Source organism: Chaetodon auriga, chromosome 9 (assembly GCF_051107435.1).
Source record: "Chaetodon auriga isolate fChaAug3 chromosome 9, fChaAug3.hap1, whole genome shotgun sequence".
NCBI classification, from domain to species: domain Eukaryota; kingdom Metazoa; phylum Chordata; class Actinopteri; order Chaetodontiformes; family Chaetodontidae; genus Chaetodon; species Chaetodon auriga.
Genome location: NC_135082.1, coordinates 14,258,879 through 14,273,369, shown reverse-complemented (window position 1 = coordinate 14,273,369; position 14,491 = coordinate 14,258,879). Strand labels below are relative to the sequence as shown.

The 14,491-nt window shown below is 42.2% G+C and overlaps 2 protein-coding genes across 3 annotated transcripts; one reads left to right on the top strand and one right to left on the bottom strand.

Annotated features, from left to right (window-relative positions):
- Positions 1-620: 620 nt before the first annotated feature.
- Positions 621-12,429, top strand: LOC143325842 (protein phosphatase Slingshot homolog 3). The gene is made up of 17 exons (XM_076739182.1): positions 621-768; positions 1,867-2,029; positions 3,470-3,507; positions 3,623-3,809; positions 5,771-5,886; positions 6,051-6,119; positions 6,760-6,825; positions 7,003-7,185; positions 7,329-7,422; positions 7,565-7,693; positions 7,936-7,982; positions 8,134-8,280; positions 9,216-9,416; positions 9,556-9,730; positions 9,816-9,917; positions 10,035-10,124; positions 10,562-12,429. The coding sequence occupies exons 2-17, from the start codon at positions 1,982-1,984 to the stop codon at positions 10,697-10,699; spliced, it is 1,830 nt and encodes a 609-aa protein (XP_076595297.1). The 5' UTR covers positions 621-768; positions 1,867-1,981; the 3' UTR covers positions 10,700-12,429.
- A 46-nt stretch (positions 12,430-12,475) lies between these two features.
- mrpl18 (mitochondrial ribosomal protein L18) lies at positions 12,476-14,033 on the bottom strand. 2 transcript variants are annotated; one of them, XM_076739183.1, is made up of 4 exons: positions 13,768-14,033; positions 13,390-13,576; positions 12,862-13,096; positions 12,476-12,759 (listed from the first exon to the last, which is right to left on the bottom strand). In XM_076739183.1, exons 1-4 carry the CDS (start codon positions 13,853-13,855, stop codon positions 12,682-12,684), a joined length of 588 nt encoding a protein of 195 aa, XP_076595298.1. In that variant the 5' UTR covers positions 13,856-14,033; the 3' UTR covers positions 12,476-12,681. The 2 variants fall into 2 exon arrangements, with proteins under 2 accessions (XP_076595298.1, XP_076595299.1); XM_076739184.1 differs by having other exon boundaries at positions 13,390-13,558; positions 13,768-14,028.
- Between the last annotated feature and the right edge of the window lie 458 nt (positions 14,034-14,491).

Below are 14,491 nucleotides of genomic sequence, written 5' to 3'. Positions count from 1 at the left end.
AGTAAATTATCGTTAAAGTTTGTCTTTGTGCCCTTCAACACTTTTCTCTATCCTTTTATTTGGATGTAAATTATTGATGTTTAAAGATCAATAAAGTCTGTCTAAATTGTAAATCTTAAACATTAAGCATTAACTGTTAACTTGTAATAATACACCATAATTGAGATTAAAGTTTGTATTATTAAGATGAATCTGAACAGTAAGTGAAGGTATCGCAAAAATGTAGTACAATATTTATGTCTGAAATGTAGTGGAGTAAAAGAAAGAATACTCAAGTACCTCAAAATTGTACTTATCCCACTGAACAGTCTGAAGTTGTTAAAACTGATCCACTTCAACCAGCTCACAGTAATTCATCAGTAATAATTATAAGCAAGTATCAGAAAATATAACACTGAAATTGGCCGTTTTGTTGTTTATTGCTGATAATACTCGTGTACTTATATTAGGACTGTACTGCAGGAGAATTTCAGCATTCCAGTATTGTTATTTTTACTTTTTATGGACACTGCGGGTCTACGTACCTCTGCCTCTGAGTTTGCCTGCGTATGACGTCATCGTCCCCTCCCGCATTTCGCTGTCCTCGCGCTCGCGCTGTTGCAGTTCAGCGGTGAACTCTCGTCCACTGGAGCAGCTGCGGCGCTGTGAACTGAGAAGTCCTCACCCTCGACATCAACAGAGGACGGAATAAGGAGCACTCGGTGCTTGAGGAACAAACCAGTAGGCTTTCAAAGCAGGAAGTCAGAGAGGGAACGCAGTCTGGAAAAGGTGAGAAAAGTCTTCTTCCGGAGATTTTTATGTATTCATGTCGTGGACATTGCGGCTAACGTTATTCGTCAGCTGTTAGCTTGGGCAGGCTGCAGTCAGTAACGATGTAACGGAGGCTTGGTTGTGGTTTGTTGCAGAAATAAAACACCGTCTGTTTTAAGCTTGTCAGCTGGATCGGGGCACTATATTTGCTTACTCACCTGTAACAATGCCGGTTTTTGGAAGATGACCACTTTATGACAAGACACTTCAATATAGTTAACGTTACGTTAGTGTATTACATACATGCACCGAGATGAATTCATGTCACATACAATGCAGGCGTTACGACACCAGTCATACCATGTTGATGGTCAGCAGTCCGCAGACTGCAGAAATCCTTTAAGGGAAGGTTTCAGTGCGGACACTCCTCTCAGTATGCTAAACTCCGGTTACTAGCATGTGATTCGTACATACTTAATACTTTAGACACATCCTTATATGAATGACTGTACGGTATATAAACAGTCATTACGCCTTATCTAATAAGCACACCTAGGGACTAAATCAGTGTTTTATCCTATTTAATTAATATGTTGTTTTATAGTCTCTCTGTCTTTTCTACCTGTTTGTTTTTAGTGTGTTTTTGTTATTATTGCGAACCCAATAAAGTTATGTGGCACTAAAGGAATGCTGTTTTGTTCCTGTATGTGGAAGATGGGAAATATTGTATGGATAAAACCTTTCTATCAGAGTGTATGTAATTTTATATCTCGGTATTGATATGTATCCTGAAAATGTATCCTGAAAAATATCATGCCATTTTCTTGAAATTCAATTGAGTAACCCCTTTATAGTTCAAATAACCACATAGAAATGTCTCATTGTATGTGTGTGTGTATATGTATGTATGTATATATATATGTGTGTGTATATATATCCCATGGTATTTTGCAATTTTGCATTTTGCCTATAAGCTACTATGAAACTACTGTAATCTATTCCCTCCATTTCATTGGACTCCCTTAAGCAGGTGGCTGGAGTCCTCACACTCTTCTTTGGGAAACACTCTACTACTACTGGATGTAATCAAACCCAAATATCCACGTATCATTTCAGAAACAAATACCGGCGTTCGCCCCGCCCGCGGCACACTTTAGGCTGAGGAACTTGCAGAGCCTGTCTGAGCTTGCCAGCAACAGCAGGTTTAGTGCAGACATACCTGTACTGTGCGATGGCTCTGTTGACTCTGCACAGGATCCCATCCATCTCCACCGCTCCAGTGAGTTCAGTCATCCCCATGCCTTGTTGTACACAATCAAGTTGGTCATGTTGTGTCATATCCCCAGGTGTGAAATTGTTTAACTTATGCTTATGCTCAAAGAATGATTCAGAACAATAAGAGCTGTTCATGCTGGAAACCTCAAAGGTCTGCATGAAGATCAGCATTCTTGGTTTCGTCATCACTGCAGTTGTCTGAATGATAATTAGGCTGTTTTGTTTTTCAGTTGTTAACAGTGATGTGATTGCATTGGTAGGCTTGCACGGCAAACATGCCGCAGATTTAAAGGTCATCAGAGTGATTTAGCTCCTATTTACATTCATTACAGCGATGTCAGTGTGATTGGATGATCTCACTGCCACTGTAGTTGATTAATGCATATGTATTATCATATAAACACTGTGTCATCAGCCTCTGTCTTTAACATTATCTCCTCTCATTCTGTCACTCTACCATGAAGATTATTTAACTTTATGTACAAGGCCTGGCTTTTTTTCTGGTCTTTGTCATTGCCAACTAAACCATAAATGACCTGACTGTGGGTCCAAGTCTCATTTCTTGCGTATTTTGTCACAGAATCTAATCACTCTACTATCTTAACTTGTGTTCTCTCCTTTTTTTTCTTCTTCAACCCTCATCGTTCCTCTCCTGGCTCCTGCCCACTTCTCCTCTTTAATTTTTTTTTTTTTAAACTCTGTCTGGACTTGTCAGTTGCGTAACAGGTAATGCTACTGTCTCAAGTTTCTTTCTCTGTGAGCTCTTGTTACTGCTGCTACTTCTCTCTCTCTTGATTTTTTCTCCCTCCCATCTTTTGCATTTTGACTCTCTTATATTTCTTATCCTTCTATAATTTCACTGAGAGTATCTTTGGTTTTTTCTCCCTCTTCCCTGTGCTTACATATCACCCTGTGTCCCTCTCCTCATGTCAGTCTTCCACTGCACCTTATCTGTGTTTCACCGTATTTCACCCGAGAAATTACTGAGCATGTTTTCCAGACGTTTGTCTCCACACCTTTTGACAGGAAAAACATCACACACGTGCTGCCTCCAATGTTCCCAGAAAGTTTGTCACACTGTTTCATCACTTAGGTCTTCATCGAGTTAGAAACAGGCCCTTTTGGGAACATTAGAAACCCTGAGCAACGGTTTCTCATATTAATTAGTGTATTACAACTCCAGCATCTGCTTAGACTTATCTTTGGGTTGTCAACTCTTCTCCACAAAGACAAACAGCTCGTACCACAGATAATTACAGTCTGCTGGAACGTATACAACAGTGATTTTAAAAAACTGAAATTCATCATCATTGAAACAAAAAACATTTGTGAGGATAATGTAGGTTTGTACACAAAAACTGAATCATACACAAACACAATAGAGGCTAAATATCTTTATTTTCCAGTCTTCTTAATAAGGCTTGTGATTTATTTTATTTTTAAGGATGAAAGCCTCCAAAGGAGAGGGAGACTTCAGAAAAGGTAGAGGTACACCAGCGTTGTCTTTGAATTGTCATGTCATTACAGTCCGAACAAAATGATTCCCTGTTGGTAGATTACAGCAGTGTTAGACTTACTGATCTCTGTCCATCTGCAGGGAGAGCTTTGCCCTCGTGAAAGGGGCTGTCCATCTGCTGGAAGATAGCGAGAGGGCAGACCTCGGTGAGGAGAGTTCTCCCACTCCAGCGTCTCCTGTAAAGGAAGGCAATGGAGCATCAGACACTCGCAGCAGACAGCTTCATGCCATGGTCGAACTACTCAGGCCAGAAGACACCATCAAGCTGGTGAGGCCTTGTGCTTACATGTGTGCTGCAAATCAGTCAATTTCTAAATTCTAAATCTCAGGTATAGGTCATAACATCAGTATGCTGAGATTATAATGAGATCGTGCTCTTTTCACAGTTTTACAATCTCAAAACAGGAATTACACCAAGGCCAGTGCCAGGATGTCCCGGGGTGTGGTCATAATACCGCTTCTACCACACGGTCATTTCGGCATGCCCTCTCTTGAACTGGCCGTTGCGCCTTTAAAATAATGTGGATTTCCTCATTCAAAACTACACGCTAGACACACGTCTCCCAGCGTCTCCGTCTTCACGCGGGACATCAACAAAAGCGCGAGATTTCCCCCACTCCGTAAACATTAACAGCAATAGCTAACAATTAACATTATGTGATACGCACAAGCAGCTAAATACTGTAAGGTGTAAGTGCTAAAATACGCGTTTCAAAGTTTACAAGCATATTGCTGCACGGTGTTTGCTTACCACGAACGTACATAGAGTTCAGGAGTTGCTGTGAACGGCAGTCAGCAGTCATGTGAGAAGTTGTGCGTCCTGTGTTAAAGTCTGAAAGGACGGATATAACTCATAGACGCGTTCAGGGGACACACTTTATAAGTGCCCGATGCTACACGGTGAACAGTCTTATGAGTCGGTGTTTAATTCGGTGGGTATCTGATACACTAACCAGCCCATATTTTAGTGAGAAATCTTAATTTTTTAAACGTTTCGGTTCTCATTCCCATTGTCGTGTCCCACTAAAATAGCGCTGTTAATCAACGGAGGCTGGTAGGGAGCTGAGGCGACAAAATGCAACATCTGTGAAGTTTGCACAGACATACAGTTAAGCTTCATGGGTTTTCTTGATGCCGAATTGAGAAGAAGACTGTCGACATATAACGCCTTTTATCTTGTGTTTCTAGAGTTATGTTTTTTTTGCGGACTTGTAAGGAATTCTTAGTATGTCGTATTTCTTCAAGGGAGTTTGGTGTAATATTTTCCTCGGAGAGTGCAGGGATCTTGTGTCTAATGACGAGAATAGACTAGTAGTCTCGCCTTGAGCGTTTTCTCATTGGTGTGCTTAATATTAAAGTATTTAAGTCTTTTGTGATGCTCCTATGATCTCAGACTCAAATGCAAATTGCTGCATGAGTGTTGAAACTTCTTCAGATTAACCATGATCACCTTTAACCCATTTATAGACTTATGGACCAAAGTGGTCTTGGTTTATGGCTTAATTCCAGGCCTGCAATCTTCTAGTATTATGGGTACCTGTTGATGTAAACAAATGCAAGCTTTAATGCATATGGGCAACACTGGTGGCTTTGCATGTTTGAGCCCATTACCACAAAGCAGTTTATTCCTGACGCTTTCCAAAACATTCCACTGATCTTTGAGATTGAACAGCAAGTGTTGCAGGCAGCTGCTGGATTCATGTTAGCTCTAAAATATGAAAACATTGATATGGGTATTCCATCACGCTGATAATCACGATGGGTAGTCCATTATGTTATTCTTGCATACAGCCAGAATAACATAATGTCAAATTGCCATGCATTAGTTGTGGAACTTGATCAAAGAGGGAAAACTGACTAATAAATGAGTGTGATCAATCAGTCATTGTAGAACGTAATGCTTGCTGTAGAACATGGCAATTTTCAGTTGATGGGTTCAGACATGTAAAATGAACACACATACAGTCCTTTAAGTGGACTATAGCCAGCGTGTGTGGCTCTCTGTAACTGATTTGATTTTCCCCGGAAGGCCAAGAAAAATGTTTTGCACAGTGTGCAGACAAGATTATTTGGTTTAATGGGTAATTTCAGACTTGAGAGGAAACTGCAGCACATTGCATGTAAAGTACATTACTATTATGCGGCGTCACTGCTCTTACCCTTCTCCTTTCTGACTCTCACATCCTCTTGTCTCCCTTCTGGACTCGTTCTCTGCACTCTGTCATGCAGGCAGTGCAGTTGGAGTCCGTCAACCCAGTCAGAGTCAGGTATCTGATCGTTGTCTCCACCCTTGGCAGCAAAGAAGAGAGCATCCTGCTGGGTATGGATTTCCCCAGCTCAGACAGGTGTGTTTGTGTGTGTGTGTGTGTGTGTGTGTGTGTGTGTGTAATCAAGATGCTGGTGTACTGTGAGCACAAGATGAGTTCAGTTCATCACTTGTGGTTGAGCTGTGATTTGTCAAACGAACCACCTTGTCATGTGTCTCTGCGTTCTCCCTGCCTCTTTGCAGTGATCAGTGCACCATTGGCCTGGTTCTGCCCGTATGGAGCGACACACAGGTGTATCTGGACGGAGACGGGTAAGAAACATTTTAAAAAGGGGAGTGAGGATTGAATGGTAAAAGCACAAGCAGAGTTTGTGAGGCTGCAGCACAGACGGTGCAGCCTGATGTCTGGGATTCTGGCCAGAGATAATGTGAATGAGTAATATCTCTATTTATGGAGCTGAATCATTCTCCATTAATTACAACGGGTCTTATCACTCACTGAGACCCTTACATAAGCATGGAGATCATGCGTTTTTGCAGTGAAATGAAAGCAAAGCATGTTTGGCTTCTTTCTGTGTCAGTACAGAAAGGTCAGTGGCCCATAAATGTGGCAACTCCATAGCAATGCACAGAGGAGCATGTAGAGAAGGGCACTTTGAATCTGAGACTTAGCAGCTCTAAATGCAGTCGGGCTAACACGGTGTGGTGGCTGTGCTGTCGATCTGCTATCACACAAGACACTTTGATTAGCTGCCATGACACCAGCACGTTCACCCTCATCACACCTCCAACTCTGCTACTTTCTCTCTTCTCTGTCTCTCTATCTCTCCTCGCATTTTCATCTCCACTTTCTTCACAAGAACCATCATTAATTTACACTGAATATATATATATGAATTATATTTCTCTGACTGAATTATCGTAGCTCTCATTTCTGTCTTATTTTCCACAGTGGTTTTAGCGTGACCTCAGCCGAAGAGATCAGAATTTTTAAGCCCATTTCCATGCAGACCATGTGGTGAGTGAAAGTCCTGACACCCAATGTGTTAATGTGTTAAAACATTAATGGCACCCACCACATCGCTCCCTGAAGTACTTTATTAACAACTACATGATTTTGTAGCCTCATTCTGACGTTTTTTAATGCCCTCAGATATACATAATCTTCTGCCCTCCCCCTCTCTGCTGCTGTAAGGTCAGTGCTGCAGGTGTTGCATGGCTGCTGTGAGCGGGCTGTCAAGGCAGCGGTAATCCCAGGCAATGGCCTGGAGTGGGCCCAACACTACCACCAACACATCGAGTCAGACCGATTCTGCCTCAACGAGTGGGAGGCCATGAACGACCTGGAGTCGGTCCGCAAGGACAGTGATGGACAGAGGTAAGGAAAGTACCAGACCTCAAAACTGTAGTTAGAGTTGCAGTGTTGTAAATGACTAAATAAAAGTAAAGTTGCCTTACTTCCTTATTGCTAGTGCACACAAGTCAGCTTTGTAAGTTTCACTTTTTTTTTTGTACGGGAAGCTCGGCAGAGAGAACTTCCAAAGAGGGGCTGATCAAAGAGCACCTGAGAGACATCATGAGGACTGAAGACCTGGACCATCTCACATCTAAAATGGTAAGACATATGGACAGATATAAAGAGGAAGCTGGCTTGCATGAGGTCAAAGAATAACTGAGGAAAACACAAGGTTCGAAATAAAATGAAATATGATGACGTATGCAAATCTATAATTTTCATCTTTCCTTTGCTTCTTTAGGTGCATTCTGCTCTGGAGACCAGGATAGGCTTTGACATGAGACCCTTCAAGGAATACATTGACAATGAGATCCTGGTCACCATGGCTCAGATGGACAAACCCTCCAAAATATTTGACTACCTGTACCTGGTGGGTGATTGCTCAGCTTCAAAGACAGTAATACATTTTATTTTACCACGATGAGAAGCCTTTCTTGGGCTTCAGTCAAGAAACAAACGGAAGTGTGCTTTCATCAGGATGTTGTCATGTGAATAGAACTTCCCCTTTGTGGGAGTTCTGTGTTGACTGCGATAAGGAAGACGACTCTTTAGGCCTTTCCTTTTCGTCCTCCGTGGCCACGATTCAGCCTCTCTTCTGTTATCTGGTTTCAGGGCTCTGAGTGGAATGCAGCTAACTTTGAGGAGCTGCAGAAAAACAAGTCAGTGTTTTCACCTTCAACACTTTCTATAGCTCTAAGTGTTGTTGTTTGTCTCCATTTCCCATGGTCTCATGACATGGGTAACACAGTTGTGTATTGATTTTGCTGAGTCACAGCTGTGGCTCTAAGTTAGTGTCTTTATGTTTTTCAGTGTTGGCTATATTCTGAATGTGACGAGGGAGATTGACAACTTTTTCCCAGAGTCCTTCACTTATATGAACATCAGAGTGTACGATGTGGAGTCCTCCGACCTGCTCTCTCACTGGACAGACACATACAACTTCATCAACACTGCAAGGTATTCATTAAAGGGTAATTCTGATATTTTAAAAACTGTGCCCCATTTTTCCTTATTTTGTTCTCTAAATGTGGAGTAGGTATAAAACATTTTGGAATTGGTCCAGTAGATCTCCTCAGCCTAGTTTAGAATAACAATCTGAGCCTGTCAGTGGCACATTTGCCTGCAAGGATGACGCTGCCAGCTGAGGCGATCTACTGCACCAAGTCCAAAACATTTTGCGCTTAGCCGGTATTTAAAAATCATATTAAAATCATATCAACGTCAACTTGTTTCATGTGTTTGTGATTGGTCCGATTGACCTGAAGCTCAATCAGGATGAGAAATGTGGACACTGAATCCCCTCTTACTAAATTGTGATTAGATGACAGTCCAGGATGACCCTGTGTGTACTGTTACACAGACAAGTGCAGATTTTCTACAATCCTTTCAAGCAAAAGTTTGGTATTTTGGGAAATACACAAATAGTCTTTCTTGTGTAGACGTAGATAAGATAATTGATACCACTCTAACATCTTTCTGCCAAATATGAACTTGGACCCACAAGATGGTTAACTTGGCATGAAGACTGGAAGGAGAAGAAAACAGCCAGCCCAACGCGTGCCAACAGGAACAAAGCCTGCTTAACGGCACCATTAAAGCTTACTGTGTGCTCTCAACAGACTGCGTCTGGCCAAGAAGTAGTCCCAAACACAACCCCCCGTAAAACTGTTAGTATGATATCTGCAAACTCAGACAGAATTGTGAAACTCCTTGACTGCATTATCCAAAGGGAGCGTAACAGAAAAACAGTGCTTTCCTATTTTTTTATGACCATGTCAGCATGTGCCTCTCAGCAGGGTATCCAGTCACTTCCTCCCACTGACCTTCTACTATTTGTTAAGCATAATCCACAAACCTCTGAGTGAGCCACCCTTGATCTCTTTGTATTGCAGGGAGAGTGGACAGGCAGTGCTGGTGCACTGTAAGATGGGCATCTCCCGCTCTGGGTCCACAGTGATCGCTTATGCCATGAAGCAGCAGCACTGGCCTCTGGATATGGCATTGGCCTACGTTAGGGACCGCCGGTCCATTGTCAAGCCCAACGAGGGCTTCATGAAGCAGCTCCAGACCTACAACGGCATCCTCAATGCAAGGTCAGGCATGGTGTTACGTCTAATAGAGCAATCGGTTGCGATGCCTGATGTGACAAAAACAGTGTTTGCCGCTTTCTGTGACTTTTTAAATACTGATTTGTGAACTCGGATTGTGCTTTGTGTCCCCTCATCATTCCAGCCAGCAGCGTCACAGCGCACTCTGGAGGCGGAAGTCAAGAGACCAAAGACAAAAGTCAGTTAACAAGGAGGAGGGAGGGGAGGAAGGAAAGCTAGACGAAGAGGAGGATGAGGAGGAAGAGGAGGACGATGAGGAACTTGATGATGAAGATGAGGAGAATCCAGATGAATCAGGGGTAATCAGTCGTTTGTTTTTAGCGTTTTCAATCCCGCAGGTTTTTTTATTTGCCTTCATTCTTTTTATCTTCCCAAACACACCAGGTGTTTGAAGAGTCCACCACCGAGTCCGACGCCAGCCAGGGACTCAGGCAGACAGAACCACCAGCAGTCAATCCTGTGATCACAGTAAATGAACCAGACAAGGTGAGCAGACTGCTGCTCACTACACCTGAAGCTGCTTATCGTCATGTGTCGCTTGATTTTCATGGAAATCTCACTCCTTCACTGTGTTTCCTTTTTCTTTCTCTGTCTCCTCTCAAGGTCTCTCCAAGTGTCAATCGCAGTGGACGGATGAACCTCTTCTCCCTCATGCAGTCCATTAGTGAACTAGATGATGACGATAAAGGACAGGTAAGTGAAGCTGAGCGCTGGTCTCTCTTCTTCAGCTGTTGCTCACACTCAAATGGCTGATTTCTAAGTTGACGAAATTTAAAGGAGCACTAAGTACTAAAATATTTAAGTAACTAGTTCAACTTTCATTCTGTTTGCTGTTTCTTCTTCTGTTTTTTCAAGCATATGACTTTAGTTTTTACTCTTAAGCGCAGTAGTACTATCTTTAATTTAGATAACTGAAGTTCTTTGGCAGTTTTTTAAAATTCAACTAGACGACCTTTTAAACATTGCCAGAAAACTGAAGATAGAGGAGACGTGTATATTTCCGAATCTATTTTCAGCTTCTTCTTCCCGACTTAAAGGTGGAAAAAACTCTCAGAGTCGTAGTTCATCGCCAGTGCTCATTAGATTTAACTATTGTATAAGCAAATTCCTACTTCTTTGCTCTATCGAAGCTGCCCGGCAGTCCGAGGCGGTCTCCAGGGCAGCGGAGGCGTAGCCATGGCCGACGGGGTCTGACTCAACAGAGAGCATGTGTGGATGTTTCACCTGAACCGCGAAGCCTGCAGGATGCAGGTCAAAGCGACACCTAAAGAGGATCGAACACATGGAATAGCAAGGGGTTAAGGGGGAGGAAGAGAGACCTACAGGGGGTGTTGGAGGAAAAAGTCCTGCAGGAGACGACACTCAAAGGAAAGTGTGCTTTGCTATCATGCCAAGGTTTTTATACACTGATACACTCTGGCTTTATATTTGAGATTATTGAGATGAAGATGATTATGTTTTGCAGGTCTTTCATTGCATATTTCAGAATTATAATAACTGCTGATAAAAGGAGCCTGCTGCAGTATTTCAGTACCAGTGAAAGCCAGGATGTCCAACGGATGAAGTGATTATTATTATTAGTGTACACTGTTGTATTGTGTTTTTTCAGGTGCTTTTAGACCATCTCTTACTACATACAGATGTACCAGCCTCCCTCCACGTAGCGATCTCCCCTGTTCCCTCTTCCCGTTTTTAATCTCTCGCATCACCACTCCAGAGATGCTATCTATGCAATTACTGTTCTCCTTTACTTTTTCACTGTACATATGAGGCTGTATGCTGCCAATCAAAGGTAGACAGCTTTACAATCCTGATTCCAAAAGGGCTGAGACACTGCGTAAAACACAACTGAAACAGGATGTGATAAGTTACTGATCCTTTCTGACTCAACTGAAAACAGAACAAAGACAATATAATGTTTGACCTCATCAATGTCATTAAAAAAAACACCTGTTTGGAACATTGCACAGGTAAACAGGTTGATTGGTAACAGGTGATAGTATCATGATTGGGTATGAAAGGGGCATCCTGGTAAGGCTCAGTCGCTCACAAGTGAGGATGGATGAGTCGGTTAATACGTGACTTTACGACGTTCTGTTTTACGGTGTTCTGACTTTGTTGGAATCAGGGTTGTAAATGTGTTTCATACTCTCTCATTAGAAGATGTAACATTGTTCACAGATGGGAGGATCTCACTGTATCCAAGCTGTGCATTATGGACCAAGTCAGGGCCAGTTTTATGGCACACGCCTGTTTGCCAAACAATGTATTCCAATGTGCCAATCAATATATTTAATAGGAAGTCTTTATCATGCCAGTATGTTAAGGACCAGTGTCACCCATTTTATTTGTATTCCCTCTAAACACAAGGGCCCTGTGAGTGCCTTCAACCTGAGAATGAAACACGACTCTATGACTGATGTTTTTACGACAACATGGTGGCTGTACCTTCTATGAGTCTTGTACTGTTTCTTACTTGGTTTGATTGCAGTATAAATGTGACTTCCTGTGGTTTTGCATGTATGCATAATGCATATATATATATATATATATATACAGTATATATGTATCCACACAATTGCTGATGACCTGGGTGCATGCTATGTTTTTATACATGTGAGAGCAATTTGTTCAGGGTTTTCTCATGTATTTATAGACTTTCATTGGATGGAGGTGAATTATCCACTATACTGTTTTCAGACTTCTGATCACTAGATGCTGATGTGGAACATTTCATGCTGGTGTTATTTTTCATCCAGTGAACCCAAGATAAAGCTTACTCCATTTAACCTGCATGCTCACTGTTAAGGAAAACATGCACTTTATAATCCCACAACGCACACTGTTCCCACTGCCTGAGCCAACATCATGCTGTACTATGATTAAACTGATTCTTTTCTAAGTGTCCACATCTCTATTCCTTGTTAAGCTCTCTACTGTCTGCACCTCTCTCGTTTACAACAAGCACTGAGTGAAAAATAAATGATTATACTCAGACCGGCTGTTTTGTTTCTTGACTGAATAACGCACCAAAGAAGAACTGCTTCTGTTCAGAAACATTTTATGCACAAGTGACAGCACGGGGACAAACAACCTTCCTTTCATCGCTCATTTTGATTCTATTGTCATTCACTGTACTGCTGGTCATCTTAATACCAGTGTAATCTTAATTGACAAAAGAGCAGAGAGTAAGGGAGAGAGATAGAGATAATTTTTACAAAGCAACAGATGTGATAGATGACGTCTAAATTCAGGTCCTGGTGAACTTCCTTCGGGGTTCACTGAGGATGATTCCTCCCTGTTTCATTGCTGTCCTGAAAGACTGAACCTGTGAAAGAGAGAAGTCAAAGAGAGAAAAACATGAACTTTAAAGCAAAAAATAAAAGAATAAAATAAAAAATTACATTGCAAAACCACTGCATGTACTCACAGCGTCAGAGCGGTATGTCCAGGGAACCTCCCGGTACACCATCCTGGTGATGCCAGCCAGCTGGCATCGGTGTGCCAGCACCTCACCCACAGCCTGACACGCCGCCACGCAGCGTGTGGAAGCCAGCTCCTTCTTCACCGCCCACTCCTTGGTTGAACAGGAAAGCACCGGGACAGGAGAAGTGCAGGAGAACACTTGTGCGGTCACATGGTGCTGGGTGCGAGAAAACTCCAACCTGAGCAGTCGAGAGAGACAGAGGCAACAGAGGCAGGAGGAAGCCGGTGTGAGAAGAGAAATATAGGGGATTGGGGATTAGGGATGTCCTGCTACAGATTTTTAATTAATGTAGTTCTGTTTTTTCTTTATGTACTAATATTCCCTTGAAAATAAGAGTCAGTGGGAAATAACTCATTAAAATAAGGTTGTATACATGCATGTCAGTTTATTACAGACTGGGGAAGAGCAATACAGTGTGTCCATATTTATTTGCTTTAATATTCTGATCAGTGACTAACATTTTAAACACACCTGTGGTAGAAATGCCGGTGGGGCCAGGTCGTCTTCCAGCCCCGATCCTTCACAGCCAGAGCCATCTGCTCAAGGTTCCGGGGGTTTCTGTTCACAAAGGTCGGGCTCACGGCTTCATTTTCATCTGCGCGGGGCTCCGGCTGAGAGGCTGCCTGACTCAGACACCGAGCTGGGAACCACAAAGCCGCTGTCGTAAAAGAAAGACTGTGAGGCCAGTGTGCTGCTATTTAGGTGAAACTAAAGCTAACGTTAACACAGTTTAAATGCTAAATAACGTTAACGCTGACCCGTACAGACTAGATACATTAATCCAACTCCAGCGCGTTAATAGTTGCAAGCTGAGACTGTGGCACATTGAAGGAAAACAGCTGTACTTACATGTCTGATGTGTAGCCGGACTAGGACGACATCGCTGAATTTGACCTATTACCAGCCGAACACTTCGACTAATTTCTCTCAAAGCCATCTCAAGCTCAACGGTGCCCACCTCGAAGTTAAAACAAAGGTCCAGTCAATGTGTCAACATCCGGTAAAGCGTTATATCCTTCAAAATATGAAAACATACTATTTTACTCGATTTGATAAGGATTCACCGTGACATGTGGAGCGCCATCTTTGCTATTCGGACAACATCCGGTTCACTTGGTGCTCCTTCAAAATCGACACTGACAGAAACAAACTCCGCGCTTCAGACATTCCGCTTGAGTGTAAAGCGTTTTACGGAACGTTTCTGTGCATTTACCCTACAGTAACATTTAGCGGAACAAAGCAACTAACTACATAAATGATAGTGTATTAAGGTAAAGTCATGAGGTACTTGTTCTTTCCTATTTCCATTTTATACTTTAGACTTATATTTCATTACATTTATCTGACAGTAACTAATTAGTTCGCAGGTCAAGATTTTACACACAAAACTTGTGATCATCTTAAAAATACGATGCAATATTAGAGATTAGCATTCCAACAGTACAAAGGGTAGTTAAACCTGTTACCTGTCAATGAATCAATAATGTGCTCTAATTATGTGATATTTACACCGATCTGCTTAATAGGTTCGTTTACTTTTAATATGTAAAGTATATTTAGTTGGTAACGCTTC

What these genes read in the sequence shown, in the direction of transcription:
- LOC143325842 (XM_076739182.1), top strand. Translation starts at nt 1,982, where the DNA reads ATGGCTCTGTTGACTCTGCACAGGATCCCATCCATCTCCACCGCTCCA. An exon ending in GATTTCCCCAGCTCAGACAG is followed by an intron (nt 5,887 to 6,050) that starts GTGTGTTTGTGT and finishes GCCTCTTTGCAG; the next exon opens with TGATCAGTGCACCATTGGCC. An exon ending in ATGATGACGATAAAGGACAG is followed by an intron (nt 10,125 to 10,561) that starts GTAAGTGAAGCT and finishes GCTCTATCGAAG; the next exon opens with CTGCCCGGCAGTCCGAGGCG.
- mrpl18 (XM_076739183.1), bottom strand. Translation starts at nt 13,855, where the DNA reads ATGGCTTTGAGAGAAATTAGTCGAAGTGTTCGGCTGGTAATAGGTCAA. An exon ending in TCCGGCTACACATCAGACAT is followed by an intron (nt 13,577 to 13,767) that starts GTAAGTACAGCT and finishes CTTTTACGACAG; the next exon opens with CGGCTTTGTGGTTCCCAGCT. An exon ending in CACCGGCATTTCTACCACAG is followed by an intron (nt 13,097 to 13,389) that starts GTGTGTTTAAAA and finishes TCGACTGCTCAG; the next exon opens with GTTGGAGTTTTCTCGCACCC.